The 17,176-nt window shown below is 44.5% G+C and overlaps 2 protein-coding genes across 2 annotated transcripts in view; one reads left to right on the top strand and one right to left on the bottom strand.

The window, feature by feature from the left end:
* The window catches only part of MRPS5 (mitochondrial ribosomal protein S5), a 43,522-nt gene extending 39,359 nt beyond the window's left edge, over positions 1-4,163 (top strand). Inside the window, exons 10-11 of the mRNA XM_048937741.1 lie at positions 2,922-3,058; positions 3,581-4,163. Of these exons, the coding sequence (XP_048793698.1) occupies positions 2,922-3,058; positions 3,581-3,805 (362 nt within the window). The 3' untranslated portion in view covers positions 3,806-4,163. The remainder of the gene's footprint in view (positions 1-2,921; positions 3,059-3,580) is intronic.
* A 3,107-nt stretch (positions 4,164-7,270) lies between these two features.
* MAL (mal, T cell differentiation protein) lies at positions 7,271-13,587 on the bottom strand. Its single transcript, XM_048937744.1, has 4 exons — positions 11,488-13,587; positions 8,696-8,863; positions 8,395-8,514; positions 7,271-8,182 (listed from the first exon to the last, which is right to left on the bottom strand). The coding sequence occupies exons 1-4, from the start codon at positions 11,932-11,934 to the stop codon at positions 8,108-8,110; spliced, it is 810 nt and encodes a 269-aa protein (XP_048793701.1). The 5' UTR covers positions 11,935-13,587; the 3' UTR covers positions 7,271-8,107.
* Positions 13,588-17,176: the final 3,589 nt, after the last annotated feature.

Genomic DNA, 17,176 nt, shown 5'->3' on the forward strand with positions numbered 1-17,176 from the left:
ACTCTTCTGCCAGCTTTGCAGTATTCAAGATGAGGCCACATCAAGTGCTACTCCTCATCCTTGGTGGCAGCACATTTATTTTGTGGTTGTCTTTAGGTGGAGCCAGAGCTCTATCCAACCTGGCCTTGTGTGCTTCCAGAATGGGGTATCCACAGCTTCATTGGGCAGCCTGTGCCAAAGCCTCACCACCCTCACTGTACAGAATTTCTCTTTAATGTCTAATATAAGCCAGCTCCCTTTTAAACTGTTGCCCCTTGTCCTATCTCTGCTTGCCCTGATGAAGACTCTCCCAGTTTTTTTGAAGACCCTTTTATGTACTGGAAGGCTGCAGTGATGAATCCTGTGGATTCCAGGAGCCATCTTTTCTCCAGTCTGAACAATTCCAGCTCTCTCAGTTGATCAATGTGCTTATGTGGCTATAAAGCCCAGCACTGATACCCCATAGCTGTAATTAATATGCATGAAAAATATACAGTTATTCATAGTTTTCACAGTAGACCATCTTTTATAAGATTCCTTCTGCTTGCTGATGACATTACAATTATATGGTTATATATGCTGAAGCCTCCCACTTTGCATGATATCAGCTGGCAAATTCAGTATGTTCCCAATTCCTGCACATAGGACTCAGTCAATGACCACAACAAAGCTTAATGTTTTAAGAAAAAAATAATTAAAAAAAAAAAGTCATCACTATAATTAAATGTCCTTTTCTTTGTTCCTAATCCCTGCAAAATGTAGAAAACCTCTGTCAGATAATCAGGATTACATATTAAACAAGTAGAAATCCAAGTTTCAAGAGTTAGGTAGTATGAATATCTGAATGTGAGCTTAACTCAGCATAGTGTCTTAGTGTGGGCTGGAGTAGGTTTTCTTTCCAAGCTCTTGTTAGGGGCTGCCCAGAAAGGCTAATGTAGGTTGCCCATCACAGCTTGTATTAGTTAGGAGGACTGCATTTTAAATGCTTTTCTTGATTACCTTTTTATCAAAATTCAATGTGAGAAGATTAGTTATGTTTTAAATGACCTTATCCTCTTACATAGACCCTCCTGAATTAAACTGCAGTACTGCAGCTGGAGTGCCACAGGCAAGTTAGAAAATGTCTGAGCACACTTCTACTCCAGCTAGAATTTGCAATTGGAATCTTGTGCTTTTGTGTTTGGCATAAATTTTGTTCAGTAACTGATGGAGCAATTTGCTGGCTTCTGAGTTTCGTGAATTAGCAATCTGCAGAAACCTGGTTGAATGGTGTAGGAGAGAAGCAGTGATGCAAAACACTAGCAATAAAATGCTTTTTGTCACTGAAAATGAAAGTTTGACAAACAGCTTTCCAGAAATCATTCACATGTGTCTACATTTTTACTTTTATTGTAGCATGGAAAGCAGTATTTTTTTGAAAGACAGAACAAATGACTTTGAATGGTTATAGTTTATTTTCCAATTACAGGTTAGAAAAAAGAAAGGAAATATTAGTGCTGTAAAACATGTGCCATTAGAATAGGGTTTGGTTTTTTTCCTCATTTACTCCAGCAGCAAAACTGTTCTGTAGAGAGGATTAATCGATAAACTGGCTTTTCAGCTTTTAAATAAAATACATTAGAACTATCAGAAACCAATTTGTGAAGATTAATAGAGCTAGGCCGCATGAAACAAGTCTCTTGGGGAACCAGAGAACAAAATTGGATGCCTCAAAAAGTAAGTCCTTCATTAAAATCTGGCAAGTGTAAGAAGCCATTTGTAATTAATGCTAATACACTGTAATTATACCTTTGAGATAATATAACACTCTCAACTGAAGATGGAGCAAACTTCTGTTTTTTGTGGACTCTGGAATTTGTTTGTCTCTCCCTCCCACTCGCCCAGGTTTGACCTGTGGATTGCACTTGTGCCCACGTGTTCTTTCAGTGATCTTCACTGCCCTCAAGAAGAAGAAAGCAATTGAGGACCATAGTGCTCATTTGTCCTTTAACCTTGATAAATTCATGCCACTTTTTGAGCCGAGGTGGAGTCTGTGTTTAAACCACATTTTCCTGTTGGAGCATTACTGACTTCCCTTTACCTTGCTGGCCCTTCCCAGTTTCTCTACCTATGCTGGGTTGGAAAGGGGTGGGAGATTCTGACCTTGCTGCTTCTGTACCTGTGGGCAGCAAGTCCAGGAGGCGGCAGTGTTTGAAGCACACCAGTTGTTTTCAGCTGTACCTTCACAGTAGGAAATGAGTTCAAATCTCTATAGATGAACTGAGACTTAAAGTCAGATTTATCATCGTTAAGATTTAGTTGTTGAAACTGCAAAGGAAGCAGTTTTGAAACTATTGTAGGTATTATTTTTTAGAAGGTGTGGTGTGGTTCTTGTTTAGGCATCTCCCCTTGCAATGGCTTCATTTTAATACTCTTTTAAGTAACCTTAAGTGATCTTGCTTCTCTGCTAATCATCCATATTTTTTTAATCTGGGGAAGTCATTTATTTCCTGAGTGGCAGAAAAGGATTACCTTTTCTTTGCTGAATGTTCTTGGGAGAGGTAAGGAAGTTGTCTGTAGAAGACTTCTTAGTATGTTAATGGCACTTCTAGGAAAGTAGAATGCTACTTAAACCTGAGGTATTAAAACAAACAAACAAAAAAACCCAAGAATGGTTTTATGGTTTGAGTTTAAAGGTGGTGATGTTTTCATTCAGTTTTGTATATTAATAAGTGGAATGTATTTACTACAAAAAGAATGTGATCTTTGTTAACATGCCAGCAAAAATTGGGAAGAATAGTCTTCCCAGATTGGTTTGACCATTTTTAAGATACTAGTATGTTGTAACTTAATAGGTAACAGACACAGATGTGAGAAAGTCTTGGTTCTATTTTTCCTTAGCTAAGTTATTATATGCTTACAAGTAATCATGTAATACTAATTTATACTTTCTTTCTTTACAGGGTATGGTCTTCGTTGCCACCGAGCTATTATTACCATCTGCAAACTAATTGGCATTAAAGACATGTATGCCAAGGTTACTGGATCTAAAAACTTGATTAATATTACTAGAGCTCTCTTTAAAGGATTGACAGAACAGGTAGATTACATTCCTTGTGGTTCTGTTAATTAAATCAGAGGACAGGATGGGATTGATATTGTAGTAGTCTGTGATTTAAAAATGTTATATTCTGCATTAATGCATGTTACTAACATATCAGTGTGCATCCTTATTAGCAAGATGCACTTTTTCTGGCAGCCAGACCTCTTCCAGAATCAATTTCCTGTAGAATAACATGGTAATGCTAATTACCTGAATCCCTGCTGCTTATTATTAGCTTATTTGAAATCCACAAGGATCCTTCTGATGAGTCTTTCAGTTTATGCAGCGTTGAAAATGTCTGTTGGTAAACATTTTTCCTACCCCATATACTGTGTATGTATTTGACCTCAAGTAAGCCAACATCATGCATCATTGCTCCTGAAGTTAATGTTTTCTTAGGGATGATTTAAATTGGAATCGGCCAGAAGCAGGAAGCAAAACAGCCTTTCTTGTAATATTAATTAGCCTGAGACTTTTAAAAATAGTTTTGTCTTTTTCCTGCTCCCTCTCTGCCCCCAGGAGACTCACCAGCAGTTAGCAAACCAGAAAAACCTCTACGTGGTGGAGTTCCGGGAGGAGCAAGGCCCACTGCCCATCGTCGTGGCACTGCCCGAGGGCACCATCCGTGAGGATCCTGAGCCTGAGGATGAGGTTCCAGACACTAAACTGGAGTGGTGTGAGGTTAAAGAAGCTCAGGGAATGAAGAAATCGCCCTGGGCAAATGTTAGGCGGACAGTATGGTAAAAAATAAAATAAAATCAGTACCTATATCTCTTCTGCTCAGAGATGCGGCTGTGAAAGCCCAGCCCAAATGGGCAGGCTTACATTTCAGAAGATGCCTACAGTAGATTTCATACCGTTCGTGTTGCTGCTCTCATTGCTACCATTCAGTAGCAGTTTGCTTTCCCACAACTCTTCTGATCACTGTTCAGCTAGGAACATACAGGAGAAAGCAGCCAATGGACATGACATTGACTTCAAGCATGCGTTTACTTGATTCCTGCAGATGTGTAATCAACAGATCCCGTGTTTCCTTCATAAATTCTTGGGAAACGACTGAAAATACAAGATTGTGGAAGCAATAAAAAATCCTCAGAATGAATTTGCTGGAGGAGTTGTCGTCTTTTTTGCAGCGTAGTGGGGCAACTGAAATCAAGAAGGTAGAAGATTTGTAGCTCAAAGGAGATAGGCAGTGATGAAGGGCAACAGCTGAATCTGTGCGAACACTAGTTGTGAAAGTTGGGGGAGTTCCCCAATTGAAGCAGAGCCCAAATATCTGAAGACAGTAATCTCTCAATCTCCTATTTTAGCTGGTGTTGGAAGCGCAATCCAAAACCTGCAATCACATCTTTCTTACAGAACTTGACTTTCCTTTGCATATGTGCTGGGATAGGACTTGGCTTTCGTCACTGCCAATTTGGTTCTGAGAAAAGCAGTATCTTGAGCTCTGTCCAAGACTTAGAAAGTGTTACAGCTGTTGAGATGAAAGAAAAAAGAGAAAGTTTGTGATGTGCTTATTCTCAGAGAAGGAGTAAACCACTTCATGTAGTGGATCTCCAACTGAAGCATGCAGAGGTAGGTGCTAGAAGCTAGAATAGCTCAGTGGTTGGGAGATCTATCACCCAAGAGCTGGAGGAGGTTTAAGGCCCTCCTTGAGCCCACAAGATAGTCACTCATGGTTGACTCTGCAATGCATCTGAAGCAGTGCTTTGTCATTGCTGTCCTCAGAGTTAATGGGGTTTTGATGCTTAATTAACTATGAGAGAGAGAGCAGAGTGGGGCTGATGGCATCCATGTGATGATCGGAAGTGGGGAATGGTCCAAAAGTTTGGCTAAGGAGGGAGAGAAGCAGACACAAATCAGGCTCTGCTCCAGACCCACGTAAAACCTTGATACTTTCACAGAAGTTAGCTTTTGTGGGTTTTCCATTTTCCAAGATTATTCATCTTAATACAGATGATTGTATAGGTGTCTTTACCTAGCATACAATTTGCTCATCGCTCACTGACAAAGCTCGCTGTAAAATGAGAAACAGCAGGCTCTCCTGCACTTTTTCATGGTGCTAATTGTAATTCTCTGTTCAATTTCTTTGCTTTCAGACAAAGCAAATTCTGCAATTTGGGAGAAAATGTAAGTGCTTCTAACTCAGTGCATCCCTGGAGGCAAGGTAATTGAGGTACCTGTATGCAAACATTTGGGTAACCACTAACATTACAGCTAAGGCATTCTTCAATTTAGCAAGAACAACCGAGATAACAATCTGGACATAGTTAATGAATGATATACGCCTGTAATCTTGTTTGCATCAAAAGACCTGAAGTTTTACATACCTTCAAGTGGCTGGTTTGTTTTTAACTACAGTATAGTTGCCTGATCTCTACAGTGCATGCTTGCAGACCCTTGTTTTGCTTAGGAAACTGGATTTTAAATGCTCCCCGAGAAGGCTGGTTTATGGCTTTTTAAATGGGCTCTTACTGACTTAGGTCTTCAAGGGAATTCTGCAGATGGAGAGGATGCTAGAGATCAGGTGCTAGGGGTCCAGAAATACCTGACTTTTGCTTTTTAGGAACTTATCTTTGTCTATACAGATATCCAGATCCCAAATGGATGTGGTCCAAGTGGCCTGGTGAAGCTTTGGGTGAACTCTGTTGTGAGCTGCCCAGCTTAGAGGGCATGACAGACCTCATACTGGACAGGGAGGATGGAAGGGCTGGGTGTGACAGGCAGTGGAAATCTTTGAGTGCTTTTTTCTGTTTTTCTTTGCATGGAATATGCCTGTTGCTGCAACTCACCTGCAGCTCTGCTGCATCTCCCTCTCACCCAGCTGTTCCTGGTGTAGGAACACTCATTAGCCTCCAAGCTGGTTGGCTGCATGGGGTTCAGTTTGGTGCCACACAGGGGGTTTCAAAGCCCTGTGCTTTTGAAGTGCTTTGAAGTGCTGCTTCGTAAGATGTTTGTATGGATGCTCTTGACCCCATGGTGGTCCTAGGCAGAGGCTTCCCCAGGTTTCCCAATCCCAAGCCTGCACCCTCAGGCAGGCTGAAAGGAAGGGCATGGACAAATGAACCAGCACAGACTGGTGCAAACTGGTGTGTTGCAGGGAAAAGAACAGTAAGGCAAAGTGAGGTGGGGAGGGGACAGACTAAGTGACAAGATGCTGGCTGCAAATGGGATAGTTGTAGTGCATAGGGATGCAGAGGTGAGGGAGACATAAGGCAGCACTTGGAGCTATGGTGTCGGCCGTGCCTGGATGTGAATATAACACAGGCACTGTGTTCCAGGCTGCAGAGTGTGACCCCCAAATATTTGCAGAAAGATATTTCTGTGCTACGTTCAGAGCAGTGCAAATTGTGACATCAGCACCTTCCCCATGACGATGTGATGTTGAAATAAGTTTCAGCAGGTGCCTTGAATTGAGTAGTGCCGTCATACACAGCTCCTGAGTTGCCTCCCTGCTCTGAAAAAGGATTTTTTTTTCCTACATCTGTTGCAATCAGCTCATTTTTGTTACTAGCGTGAAAAAACAGGTCAGGCTGGTTTTCAGCAAGGACAAAAAAATGAATCCAGTGTTTTCTCCATACTGCAGTTTAAAAGTTTCAACCCTCAAAACCCTCAGGACATGAAACAACAGAGGTGTTTCTATGTCCAGTTCTGCTTCCCTTCCCTTCCGCAGTCCTTGTTGTTATTCATGAGTTTCAGACTGAAGGTAGCCCCACAAGCTTAGAGGACTAATCTGCTACCACTGCATTTTAGGTTTCTATTAAAAAAAAGCACCCTTTTTTGGGTATAATTCCCCCATTTAAAATAACTCACTTGACATAATACTCTGGAGTAAATTATGTGATCAGATGAACATCATCGCTGACGCTAGCTTGTGCCTGTAGCAATTGGATAAGAGGTAATGATTAAACTAAAAGAGGGGAGATTTGTAAGACACGAGGAAGAAATTTTTCACTAACAAGGCAGTGAGGCACTGGGGCTGCTGCCCATAGAAGCTGTGGGTGCACCATCCCTGGAGGTGCTGGAGGCCAGGTTGGATGGGGCCCTGAGCAGCCTGAACTGGGGGGGCAGCCCTGCCCACAATGGAACCAGTTGGTCTTTGAGGTCCAACCCATGTTATTGTAGGATTCTTTTATTCATGCCTGGATTTGTGCCTCGTTCTTGGGCACTGCCCTGCTACTGTATGCATCAACTGTAAGGGGAAGTTAGTGACAGTGGCCTTTGTCTGGTTGTAAAATCATAGGAAATCCATCTTTATTAATGACATAGTGCCAGTATATGTGAGAACAGTCACATGCTGAAGACAAGAGCTAATTGCCTCTGCTTATCTGAGATGTTATTCTAATTATCCATATAATTCTGCTGTAGTATCTATAGTACGTTTCCTTAGTTGTGTTTCATGGGGGAATCTGTGGCAGCAATAATTCCTGGGGTTGTAGTTGTGTCTTGTAATTCAGCAGTACCTTTCAGGTGTTGCAGGGAATTCATTGCACCTGAGGCAAATTAAATGCTGCCTTTACTCCTTCTCACAAGTCACAAGTGGCATTTTCAAAAATGGCATGGAAAGTTCTTTTGGCACAGCAAATGAGGAAGGCAAAGAGGTTTACACAGATGCATGTCAACCAAAATGACCAGGTTTCATTCTTCTGCTGTGTAGCACCAGTTGTTCAGGCTTCCTCTGACAGTTTGGAGTCAGAGACTCCACTAAGACTGTGAAGTCATAGGGGTACATAAAGGGTTCAGGGAGATTTTGACATTTTAAATCCAACTGTATTGTTCTAATTTAAGCTGGGTTTTCTGCTGAGGCCCTGGTTACCAGCATCAAGCTGAACCCAACCAGGAGACTGAAGAAAAATAGATCGTGTCAGCAAACAGGTTTCTCTGACAGGCTCTTGGTCTTCATTGCCATGGTTCCACATAAAAAGCTGCTTGTTTATGGTATGTACATTAAAAACCAAGCCCTAATTCCAGCCTGGAAACTGCGGTCATTGGATAACTTCTGTGTTTGTAGGGTGACCACAAGATAGAACATGCAAGGACAGATCATTAGGATGATTTCCATCGGCGGAGAGAGTATATAATGTGGATCACATACAACAGAGTAGCTATGAATGCAAATACCTACAAAGGAAAAAAAACATCAGGCAGTTATTTTTTATTTATTGCATCAGTTCCTGATCTGTGCAAATACATTGTAATGCATTATATTTTTGTTAACTTTTTGCGCATTTCAAGACATTTGAGTGTAATAGAACTGGTCTGATTTCCTCCTCCCTCCTCCAAAAGGTTTGTGTGAGTCAAGATTGGCCCAGGGGGCCACCCACAGCACTCACCGCGGCAGAAATATTCTCCCGGTGAAACAGAGTTGCAGCCGGCATGTTTTTGGTAGCAATGGCTTCCAACACAGAAGCACTGAAGTAGAACAGAGCTGCTGTCTCCTGACAGATGACATCCTAAGAAAATAAAGATTACATGCAGTTATTCCCAAGACGGGATCACGCTGCAGAGGAGAAAGCAAAAGGAACCCACATGAACAAATCCCAGGCTGTGATTCAGAGTGCAGTAGGAAAAAAAGGAGACAATCATTACCAGTGATAAAAGGAACAGGTCCTGAGGTTTGCTACATGCACTTACCAAAGTGACCCAGGAGCTACTGCCCCTATGCGCCCCGCACATGTAGAGGAACAGGAGTACAGCAGTCAAGACAAAGCAGAACACAGAGACAAACATCACCCAGCCCTGCAGTGAATCATCTGGAACCTTCGAGGAGGCAACAAGGATCCAGACAAGGCCCCCAAATATCTGCAAACAAAAGTGAGAGAAAGGTGAGTGTGGAATGCCTTGCCTACTCCACAGCTAAGCAAAAAGCCATACACGCTTCTGGTACTAGCACTGTATGTGGCAATAGTCTGGCAAGGCCTTTGAGTTCTTCCCAGCATCTACTTGAATGTGAGTACATAGCTGGGAACATCTGCCTCTGATCTGGGCCCCAAAAAGCACCATCACCTCTGGGGTTCACTGTTCATTGCCCCCCTCCCCACCTTGCTGTGCTCAGCAGTCTGCTTCAGGCTATTAGCAAAGGCTGGTTTTGAAAACAAAGGTTTATTTTAGGGCACATCTGTTTCACACCCAGAGTCCCTGAAAGGAGTGGAGACAAGCCCAGCCCACTGACGCAAGCAGCACAGACATGTGGCCTCATGATCACCTTCTGATGAGGTGGTCATCACCTTTGAGCTGAGTGCCTTAAGAATGTGATTCAGGGGTGGAGTTGGTAGAGTTGATGGTTGCATGGGATGAGTCTTTTCCAAACTAAATGATGCTGATTCTATATAACCAGTGCTGCCATGCATGCTTGTGCCTGAACATCAGTTGCTCTTAATTTTCCTGGCTAACCTTCAGAGCTAAGATTGTTCCCATCTCTTGGCATACCCTCCTCAAGCCTTTGGCAGCCTCCAAGTGTCAACTCATCCCAATCATGGCATTTTCATTTCCTTGGGGTACTTCTGCACGTCGAAAAGAAGTTTGTGATTTATGGCACTCAGAAAGCACTGCATCAATCATGTCACCCCAGCTTTATAGAGGAAAGTTCCCTGGAGACTTCTCATTTCTCATGGTTTCCCATCCCTCCTTTCTCTGGGATGTGATTACTCACTCGGGTAAATGTTTGACATGATTTGATTGCTGGCTTTCTGATTTTATGGTGTTGCTGTTCCGTTGACTCGTAAAAAATCAAGACTGGACCAAGAGGCTTTCAGCAAAAATTCACAGCGCATTGGTGACTGCAGTCTGAGAAAAACTTAACTTTAAATAGCCTTTTAAAATACAAGCAAATCTGTTTTCAGTTTATTCCATTTTCTTCACTCCACAGACACAAGTGCAAGATTTTGTCCAGATATACAGAAAACTTCAAATACAATAGATGCTAAGAATTAAACCCAACCTCTCAGAATACAGATGAGAGGTCAACACCCAGGTGTAGTCATCTGAGCTGCGGGCAGAACCTTCTGCAGCAGCTGTAGGACCATTCAAAATGCTTCCCCCCCACACCCTGCAGTTGCACTGTAGGCAACCTCGGATTCTGGGATTGAGAACTCTTCATCCTTCTCCTGAATGCTATGATTTAAGGAGCCACCTCCTTTGTACACAGTGGAAAAAATACACCTGCACAGCCCAGAACCCTCTACCCCACTGACAGAGGACCCAGTTCTGCTGCATTCCTCTTTCCCTGGGTGGTGCCAAGCCTTTAGGACATAAGTTTCCAGACGTCCCCAAGCCATGAGATGGGCTATTTCCTTATGGCTCATTAAACAAGCTGCATGCCAAATCCCCTGCAGTCAGGAATTACAAGCAAACAGCTCAAGGTACAGCCAGTACCATAAGCACGCCTCAGTGGGCATCAAGCTCAGCACCAGAACAGCCTCGCCACTGTCAGCCTAGCCAGAACCTCCACAGGACTTTGTGTACTCCATGCAGCTGCAGGAAACCCGGACCTTGTTCTCAGAGAGGGACCGAGTCTTCAGAGCACATCTAGGTGGCCAGAGGGAAAGCCTTTCTCTGCACGGTAATGCCTGCTTTAGCCCAATTCCTTTTTGCTTGCCTGATATCCCTAGGAGAAAATCAGTGCTCTAAATCCCAGGGATGTGAACTGGGTAGAACTTTGGTTCCAGATGGCAAAATTGAATTTAGGGTGTGAAATCATGAGCTCTGTCCTACGGTATGCAGCCAAACCACTCAGTGCTGAATGAAAGTGTTCAGACATAGGAGAAAGCCTCTTGAACTGATGTGAGAAGAGCAAATTTCATCAGCAGGAAACAGGAAAAGGTTTCTCCTTGAAACTTTCAGTCAGTGCTCACAGCAACAGCATTTAATTACCTATGCCAAATCCTTTAATATACTGATCTTCTTCCACTCAGTGAGAATAGAAGGAGCGAGCAAGGTGCTCACTCACCCTTCATTTAGCCCCATGCCTAGCTCCAATGCTTCACCTCCAGCCCAGGAAAACTGTAGCTTCAGCAGCTGAAGCTTTTTGCTGATGCAGTTATCTCCCTGCTTTAAAAAAGCATTTTATCCTTTGTGTGCATCTGTTGCTAAAAATCACCTACCAGTTGGGTCAATCTGACTATCTACCTTAAAACCACCAGCAACCCCTGCAAATCTGTTAAGCAACAAATTACAGAAGGTTTTTAAAGGTGCCACGACCACCCCCCACAGACTGAAGGGAGTTATAGAGCCCCCAGTTAGGGCTTGTGACTTTCTTTAAGGGAGAGCTGCGGGCTGCCCCCAGATGCTTGCAGCTCAGGGCCCTGTCTGGGCCCCTGGACCACATGCTGTCTGCTGAGAGTCATCCCTTGGACGCCCACAGCACCAAGTGTGCTGGGGGACCCGTGAGCAGCATCTGCCCTTCCCAGGGAAAAGCTGGCACTCACCATTTCGGGGATGAAGAGAACATCTGGAAAAGTTGTGAAGACGGACAGGCCGCTGGGTAAAGAGCTCCTGGAAGTTGCTGAAGACATTGTGAAGCTCTCCCGCATTGATGGTTGGTCTCCCTGGAGGCAGCTGCCAAATACAGTCTCCTTCCCTCCCTCTCTCTCTTCCTTCTTCCCTCCCCTCCTTCTTGCTCTTCCCTCCCTCCTTCTCAGTGGCAGGCAAAGACAGCTTCGAGAGCCACAGACGTGGCCAGAGCCTGTGATCAGGTATAGCTCTGTGACTGGTCGTGGCCCGCAGGAGGTTTTCAAGAGCTGTGGGCAGCCCTGGGGCGTTTCAGTCACAAGCAGGGACACACCATGCAGGGCAAGTCCTTGGGCGGTGGCGGGTGGCACTGGTTTACATCCAAGGCCAACAAGGGTGATCTGTGCTGAGCCTGCTTGCAGCATCTCTCATTCCCTCTGTTTGCACAGCACTTCAGCTTGTCCTCCACCCTCATGAGCTGGCCACAGAAAGCACAGTGGCAGATGGCAGAGCAAACCAAGGCGTACCAGCTCAGGGCTGGGAGATATCCCATGGAGGGATCATGCATCCTGGGATGGTCAGGGGTAGTTGTAAGGCCACCATCTTTGTTGTCTCAGGTCAACATAACGAAAATGGACTAAAATAATGAGATTTACCAAAACATTTGGCTTCGTCTGTTCTACTTTTTTAGCCTGGAGTTCATGGGAGTGAGTCATTTCCCCTTCCCTTTATATGGAGCATTAACTTCTTATTACCATGCTCAAGTCATGCCCAGCAAAATCACAGCATTGGAGACATTAAACATCAATAAATGGAAAGGAACAATGTGGTCATTGTGGCCATCCATTGCCAGAAACCAACAACCCATAAAAGAAATGCCTGTCAGCTTGTGAATGCTGCTCATACTGCGGCAGCTGCTCCCAGCCACGGGTCTTTGGTGTGGGCTCTAGAGCAGGAGGTAGGACTGATTGCCTCTGAGAACATGCTGTCGGATCCCCATGCAGCCCCACCAGCCTCCTTGCAGTGGCAGTGAGGGACACATTCAGTTGTTCACATTTTGTTTCTTGTGACAGCAGCAGTAGCTGCTCTCTAGCCCTTGGACTGAACAGGTATCCTGAGCAGCCCTCAGCATGGTGGTGAGGCTGCAGGAGGTGTAATTGTGGTGTCTGTGAGTTGGTTGCAGATCTTTTGAATCATAGAATGATCTAGGATGAAAGAGCCTTCACCATCATCAAGTGCAGTTGTCACCTTGACTTACTTAGTCCCATCATCAAACCATGTCCCTAAGGGCTTCATCCATACGTCTCCTAATACCACCAGGGACACCACTTCCCTTGGCAGCCTTTTCCAGTTCTCCATGTAGAAATTCTTCCTGATATCCAATCTATAGCCTTCCTGGCACAACTTGAGGCCATTGCCTCACGTCCTTTCACTTGTCGCCTGTGAAAAGAGGCTGACATTCTCCACACTGCAACATTCTTTCAGGAATTTAAAGGGAGTGATGGGATCTCGTCCAGACTCAACAACAGTTGAGCAGTTTGCTCAGCCACTCCTCAAGTTCCTTCCAGACCCTACACCAGCTCTGTTGCTCTCCTGTTTACAACTTGGGCAACTCGATACTCTAGTTGCTTTTGTAGCAGGTTGGCGGTCAGGTGGGAATGGAGAGAGCTCAGCAGGGATGGAGTAAATGCCTGTCCTGTACTACAGGACACAGATTTGGGGTGAAGAGTACAAAAAGTGCTGCCTGATGGCCAGGGGTCACCCCTGTGTTCCAGTTTGTGCCTCTGGCTTCTTGTCCTTGCACTGAGCACCGCTGAAAAGAGCCTGGCTCTGCCTGCACCCTTCCTTCAGGTATTTATAGACATAAATGAATGTACAATGCTGGCCCTAGCACACACCCAGGGGTGAGACTGCGAAACTGCCCTCAAAACACAACTTGAACCCAGGGCAGCTTAGTGGGAAGAGCTGGACCAGTCCAGCCACCTGCCAAGGAGGAGCCTTAAAGGTCTGAAAAAAGCTGCATTCCCCTGGGGATTCCTGAAGAACAACGAAGAAGCTGACATGACAACAGCAAAAAATCTGTGTTTCAACCAGCAGAGCCTTAGCATGGAGGAGTGCAGGGCTTGGCACAAGGGAGGTGGCCAGGCTCAGAGCTAGTGCGGATGGGTGTCAGCTGCTCCTTTGACCTGAGTCTTCCATGGCTGAGGGAAAAGCCCAAGGACTATGCATGGGGCTGCTGTGTCTGGAGGGAACAGCTGCCCTGGGCACTACATGGAGCTTTTCTTGAAGCTGAGTCCTAGTGCTCCACTTTAACAGTGTACTCAAAGGGAGTACTGGACAGCTTTCTGAGTGCTCACTACTTAAGGACACAGAGAGAGATAGGATATTAGGTAACAGAGGAACGGTATTAAGTCTGGAAACATCAGTGGACAAATCTACGCTTACCAAAATATTCCTTTCTAAATTCTGGAATGGCAGGCAAGACCACTTGGCTTCCCTGGCTGTTGGAAAGCACCAATGAAACCCACTTGAAAAGAGTTCTGACACTAAAGACATGACAATCTCTTACTGTGTATTATCACACACCAATGTCCTCAGGAAATCTCTCTCTTTTTCTGTGTTTTCAAACTGAGCAAATCTAAAGCTGAATAGCTGAAAGGAGATTTTCCATGTTGTAGAATCAACGACACAAAATCTGCAGAAGATCTCAAGTGAAGTAGCCTGAAGGAAATGAAACTGTCTTCAGATGACTACCTAAAAAGACCCAAAAAATCCCAACAAAAAACAAGGCTGATGGTATGCATGGGTGTGAAAATAGTTATGTCTTCTTGAAGGTATTGTTGCCACCCACTCAAGAATGACATCAAGTCACAGTGACTTTCCAGTCTCCCACTGCTACAGCCAGCTTTGCTGTGCTCTAACTACTGCACAACCAGCCGCTCTGTGAGACTGTGCAGTTAATGTTCCAGCAGTTGCTTTTGCTTTATTTACACAGAGCTAATCCATGTAGAGCTTGGCGTTTTAAGAAAGAACTAGATATGAGATTATCACTCAGAAATTACCATCTTCTTTCTCTGTCAACAGAGCCTTGACTGAGGCTGCCCACACAGCTATAGGTGGGGTGAGGTGGGGTTAAATGGGGCTAGTTGGTGTTGCAGATTGAGTCCTTGGCTTTCAACCTCATGTTCCCTTACTTGACCTCTGGTAAATCTGCTGAATGTAGAGGCAGTGCTGCTGCAAAGTTCTCCTTAGCTGGGCATTCCATAGCATGACCAAAAGCAGAAGAAACGTCATTGTACTTTGATACCTTCCTCCAATAATGATTAGATAAATTCATGGGCCAGTCCAACTGCAGGCATACAAGAAGAGGTTTAGAGCAGTCCCATTAAGGTTTCCCCCAGACCTCCTGCAGAATAGGGTGCTAGCGTTAGTGTTTCATTTGTTCAGCAGTCAGCTAGTCCACAAGCAAAACTTTTGTGTCACAAATAGCGGAGTGAAAGATCATGTAAACCCACAAGATGGCAGGAGATACTCAGAAATTTACCATCAGCTAGAAGGGCTTGTAGGCTTTTGTATTTCTCCTTTGACATGCCATTGATTTGGGAGAAGTTAAATGAAACCATATTTTTAAATAAAATAGAAGAAGCCTGGTAAAGGTATGTCAGCAAGTGTTCATGGATCTCTTAGGAGCAGTGGGATGCTAAGCCTGGCAGGACTAACAGACCCATGTGAGTTATAATTAATGTGGAAACAAGAAGCATACAACTAAGTTATCCTGTGATGGCAGGGTAACCATTTATAGGTCAAAACTCCCCACTTTGATGGCCAAAGGATCCCCAGCCCTAACCTGCCACAGTCACCATTTCAGCCTGGATGAAGCTTGCTGCCTGCAGAGGTGCCAACCAGGCAATGTGACAGGGACACCAGTCCTTCCATTCTGAAGTAGACAACAGTTTCTCATTATGCAGTCCTGCAGTGTGTCTGCAAGATGTAATGTTAAAAAGAAAATCTTTACGCTCAAAAGGTTTTAGCTGCTTGCCATTAAGTCTGCATGGTCCAAATCTATGAACATGACCGAGAGGCCCCACAGCACATTTTTTATTTCTGCTCTGTCAAGCCTTCCCTTTCAAGTTATCTCTTCCAAGTTTTTTGTAGGGCTGAAGCCCCTCGCAGGCACTAGATGCTACTTTATACATTGCTTCAATCTCCTAACTTAAAGTACATTTTAAAAATATGAACACTACAATAATGACTTTTTTTTTTTTTTTCCTGTGCTGCATCTGGAACATAGGCATGTATTTACTCTGATCTCCTCTGCGCTACTTCAGTGGATATATTTTTGTATCTGATTTGTACCGAGTAGGATTAATTTTTATCCTTAGACTTTCCAGAGACAGATAATAGTATGGTGCTGAGCGTCTTTGATTAACTCATTCCACATAGGACTGAGTGCATTATTTGATGAATACTGTCTGTCCCCATGTGGCCAGAAACCAGAGCACATTCAGCCTTCAGATTTCTATAGTTCACTTGCCTTGATTAAGAAGGAACAGCTCATTTTGCTGAAAGGGGAAGTTATCACATAGCATACCAGTCCCTAGAAAGCCTTAGATTTAATTAACACGGAAATAATTTTCATATTCAAAAGTCAGATCTTCAAATATCCTGAAAACCAGTTACACTCACATCTGAACTCTGAGTTGTGTTATCAACCATTTTCAAGAGAACTCTGGATCCAGGACTGAAATTCAAGTAACTTCAATGCCTGAATCACTATAAAGGGACAAGCAAAGTCAAAACTAAAGGTTCTGTTTCACAGATCCTCATTCAGAGTGGAAAACCCACAAAGTTTGATTTACACATCCTGGCCTCTAGTTCTCTTGTCCTCTGTCACTCAAAGACTCATCACCTCCCACAGATATGTAAGCATACAGGCCTCCGGGGCCACCTTTGTGCCTGAATGCCTCTGGGACTCAGCCTGAAGGCTGCTGGGCATGTGTGCCTCTAGGTTGGCCTCTTGGCCTTCCTCTCACATGGTGAGAGGCCATTCATTCTCCTGGACTCTAGGCCTCCCTCTGGATCTCGAGTCTCCTACGCTAGTCTCTAAGTCTGTAGGCCTTCAGGCATCCTTTTGGGCCTCAGGACATCTGGGCTGATGTGTTAGCCCTTTGGCTGCTCGCAGTCTAGCTCAGGTGGCATCCTACCCTCACAGACGACCGGCACCGAGGCCTCCCGGTAGGCCACAAGGCTTGTAAACCTACCTCAGGCCTCCTGATGTCCAGTCTTCCCTTTTGGGCCTCAAGGCCTCCAGGCATCCCCCTTGACCTCTTGATCTCTAGGTCTCCCTCTAGGCCTCAAGGCCTTCTGGGCCCACAGCCAGCCTCTGGGCCTGTAGATGTCTTTGCCCCCAGATATTTGTCTTGGCCAATAACTCTCTTGCCCTCCAAGCCTGCCTTTTAATTGAAAAAAATGATTTCAAGGTCTCTAGCCGTCTTGGCCAGCTTCTCGTTTTCCCTCTTGGTCTCTTGGCCCCTACGCCTCAAGGCCTCTAGGCCAGCCTCTAGTTCAGGCATGTCCAATCCACAGCCATGCTTTCTATTTTAATAAGGAATGCAGGTTTTAAGATTGCTGAAAAGATGATCAATTTTTTGGCGTATTCATGACTCC

This window comes from Lagopus muta, chromosome 2, assembly GCF_023343835.1.
Source record: "Lagopus muta isolate bLagMut1 chromosome 2, bLagMut1 primary, whole genome shotgun sequence".
Lineage (NCBI taxonomy): Eukaryota > Metazoa > Chordata > Aves > Galliformes > Phasianidae > Lagopus > Lagopus muta.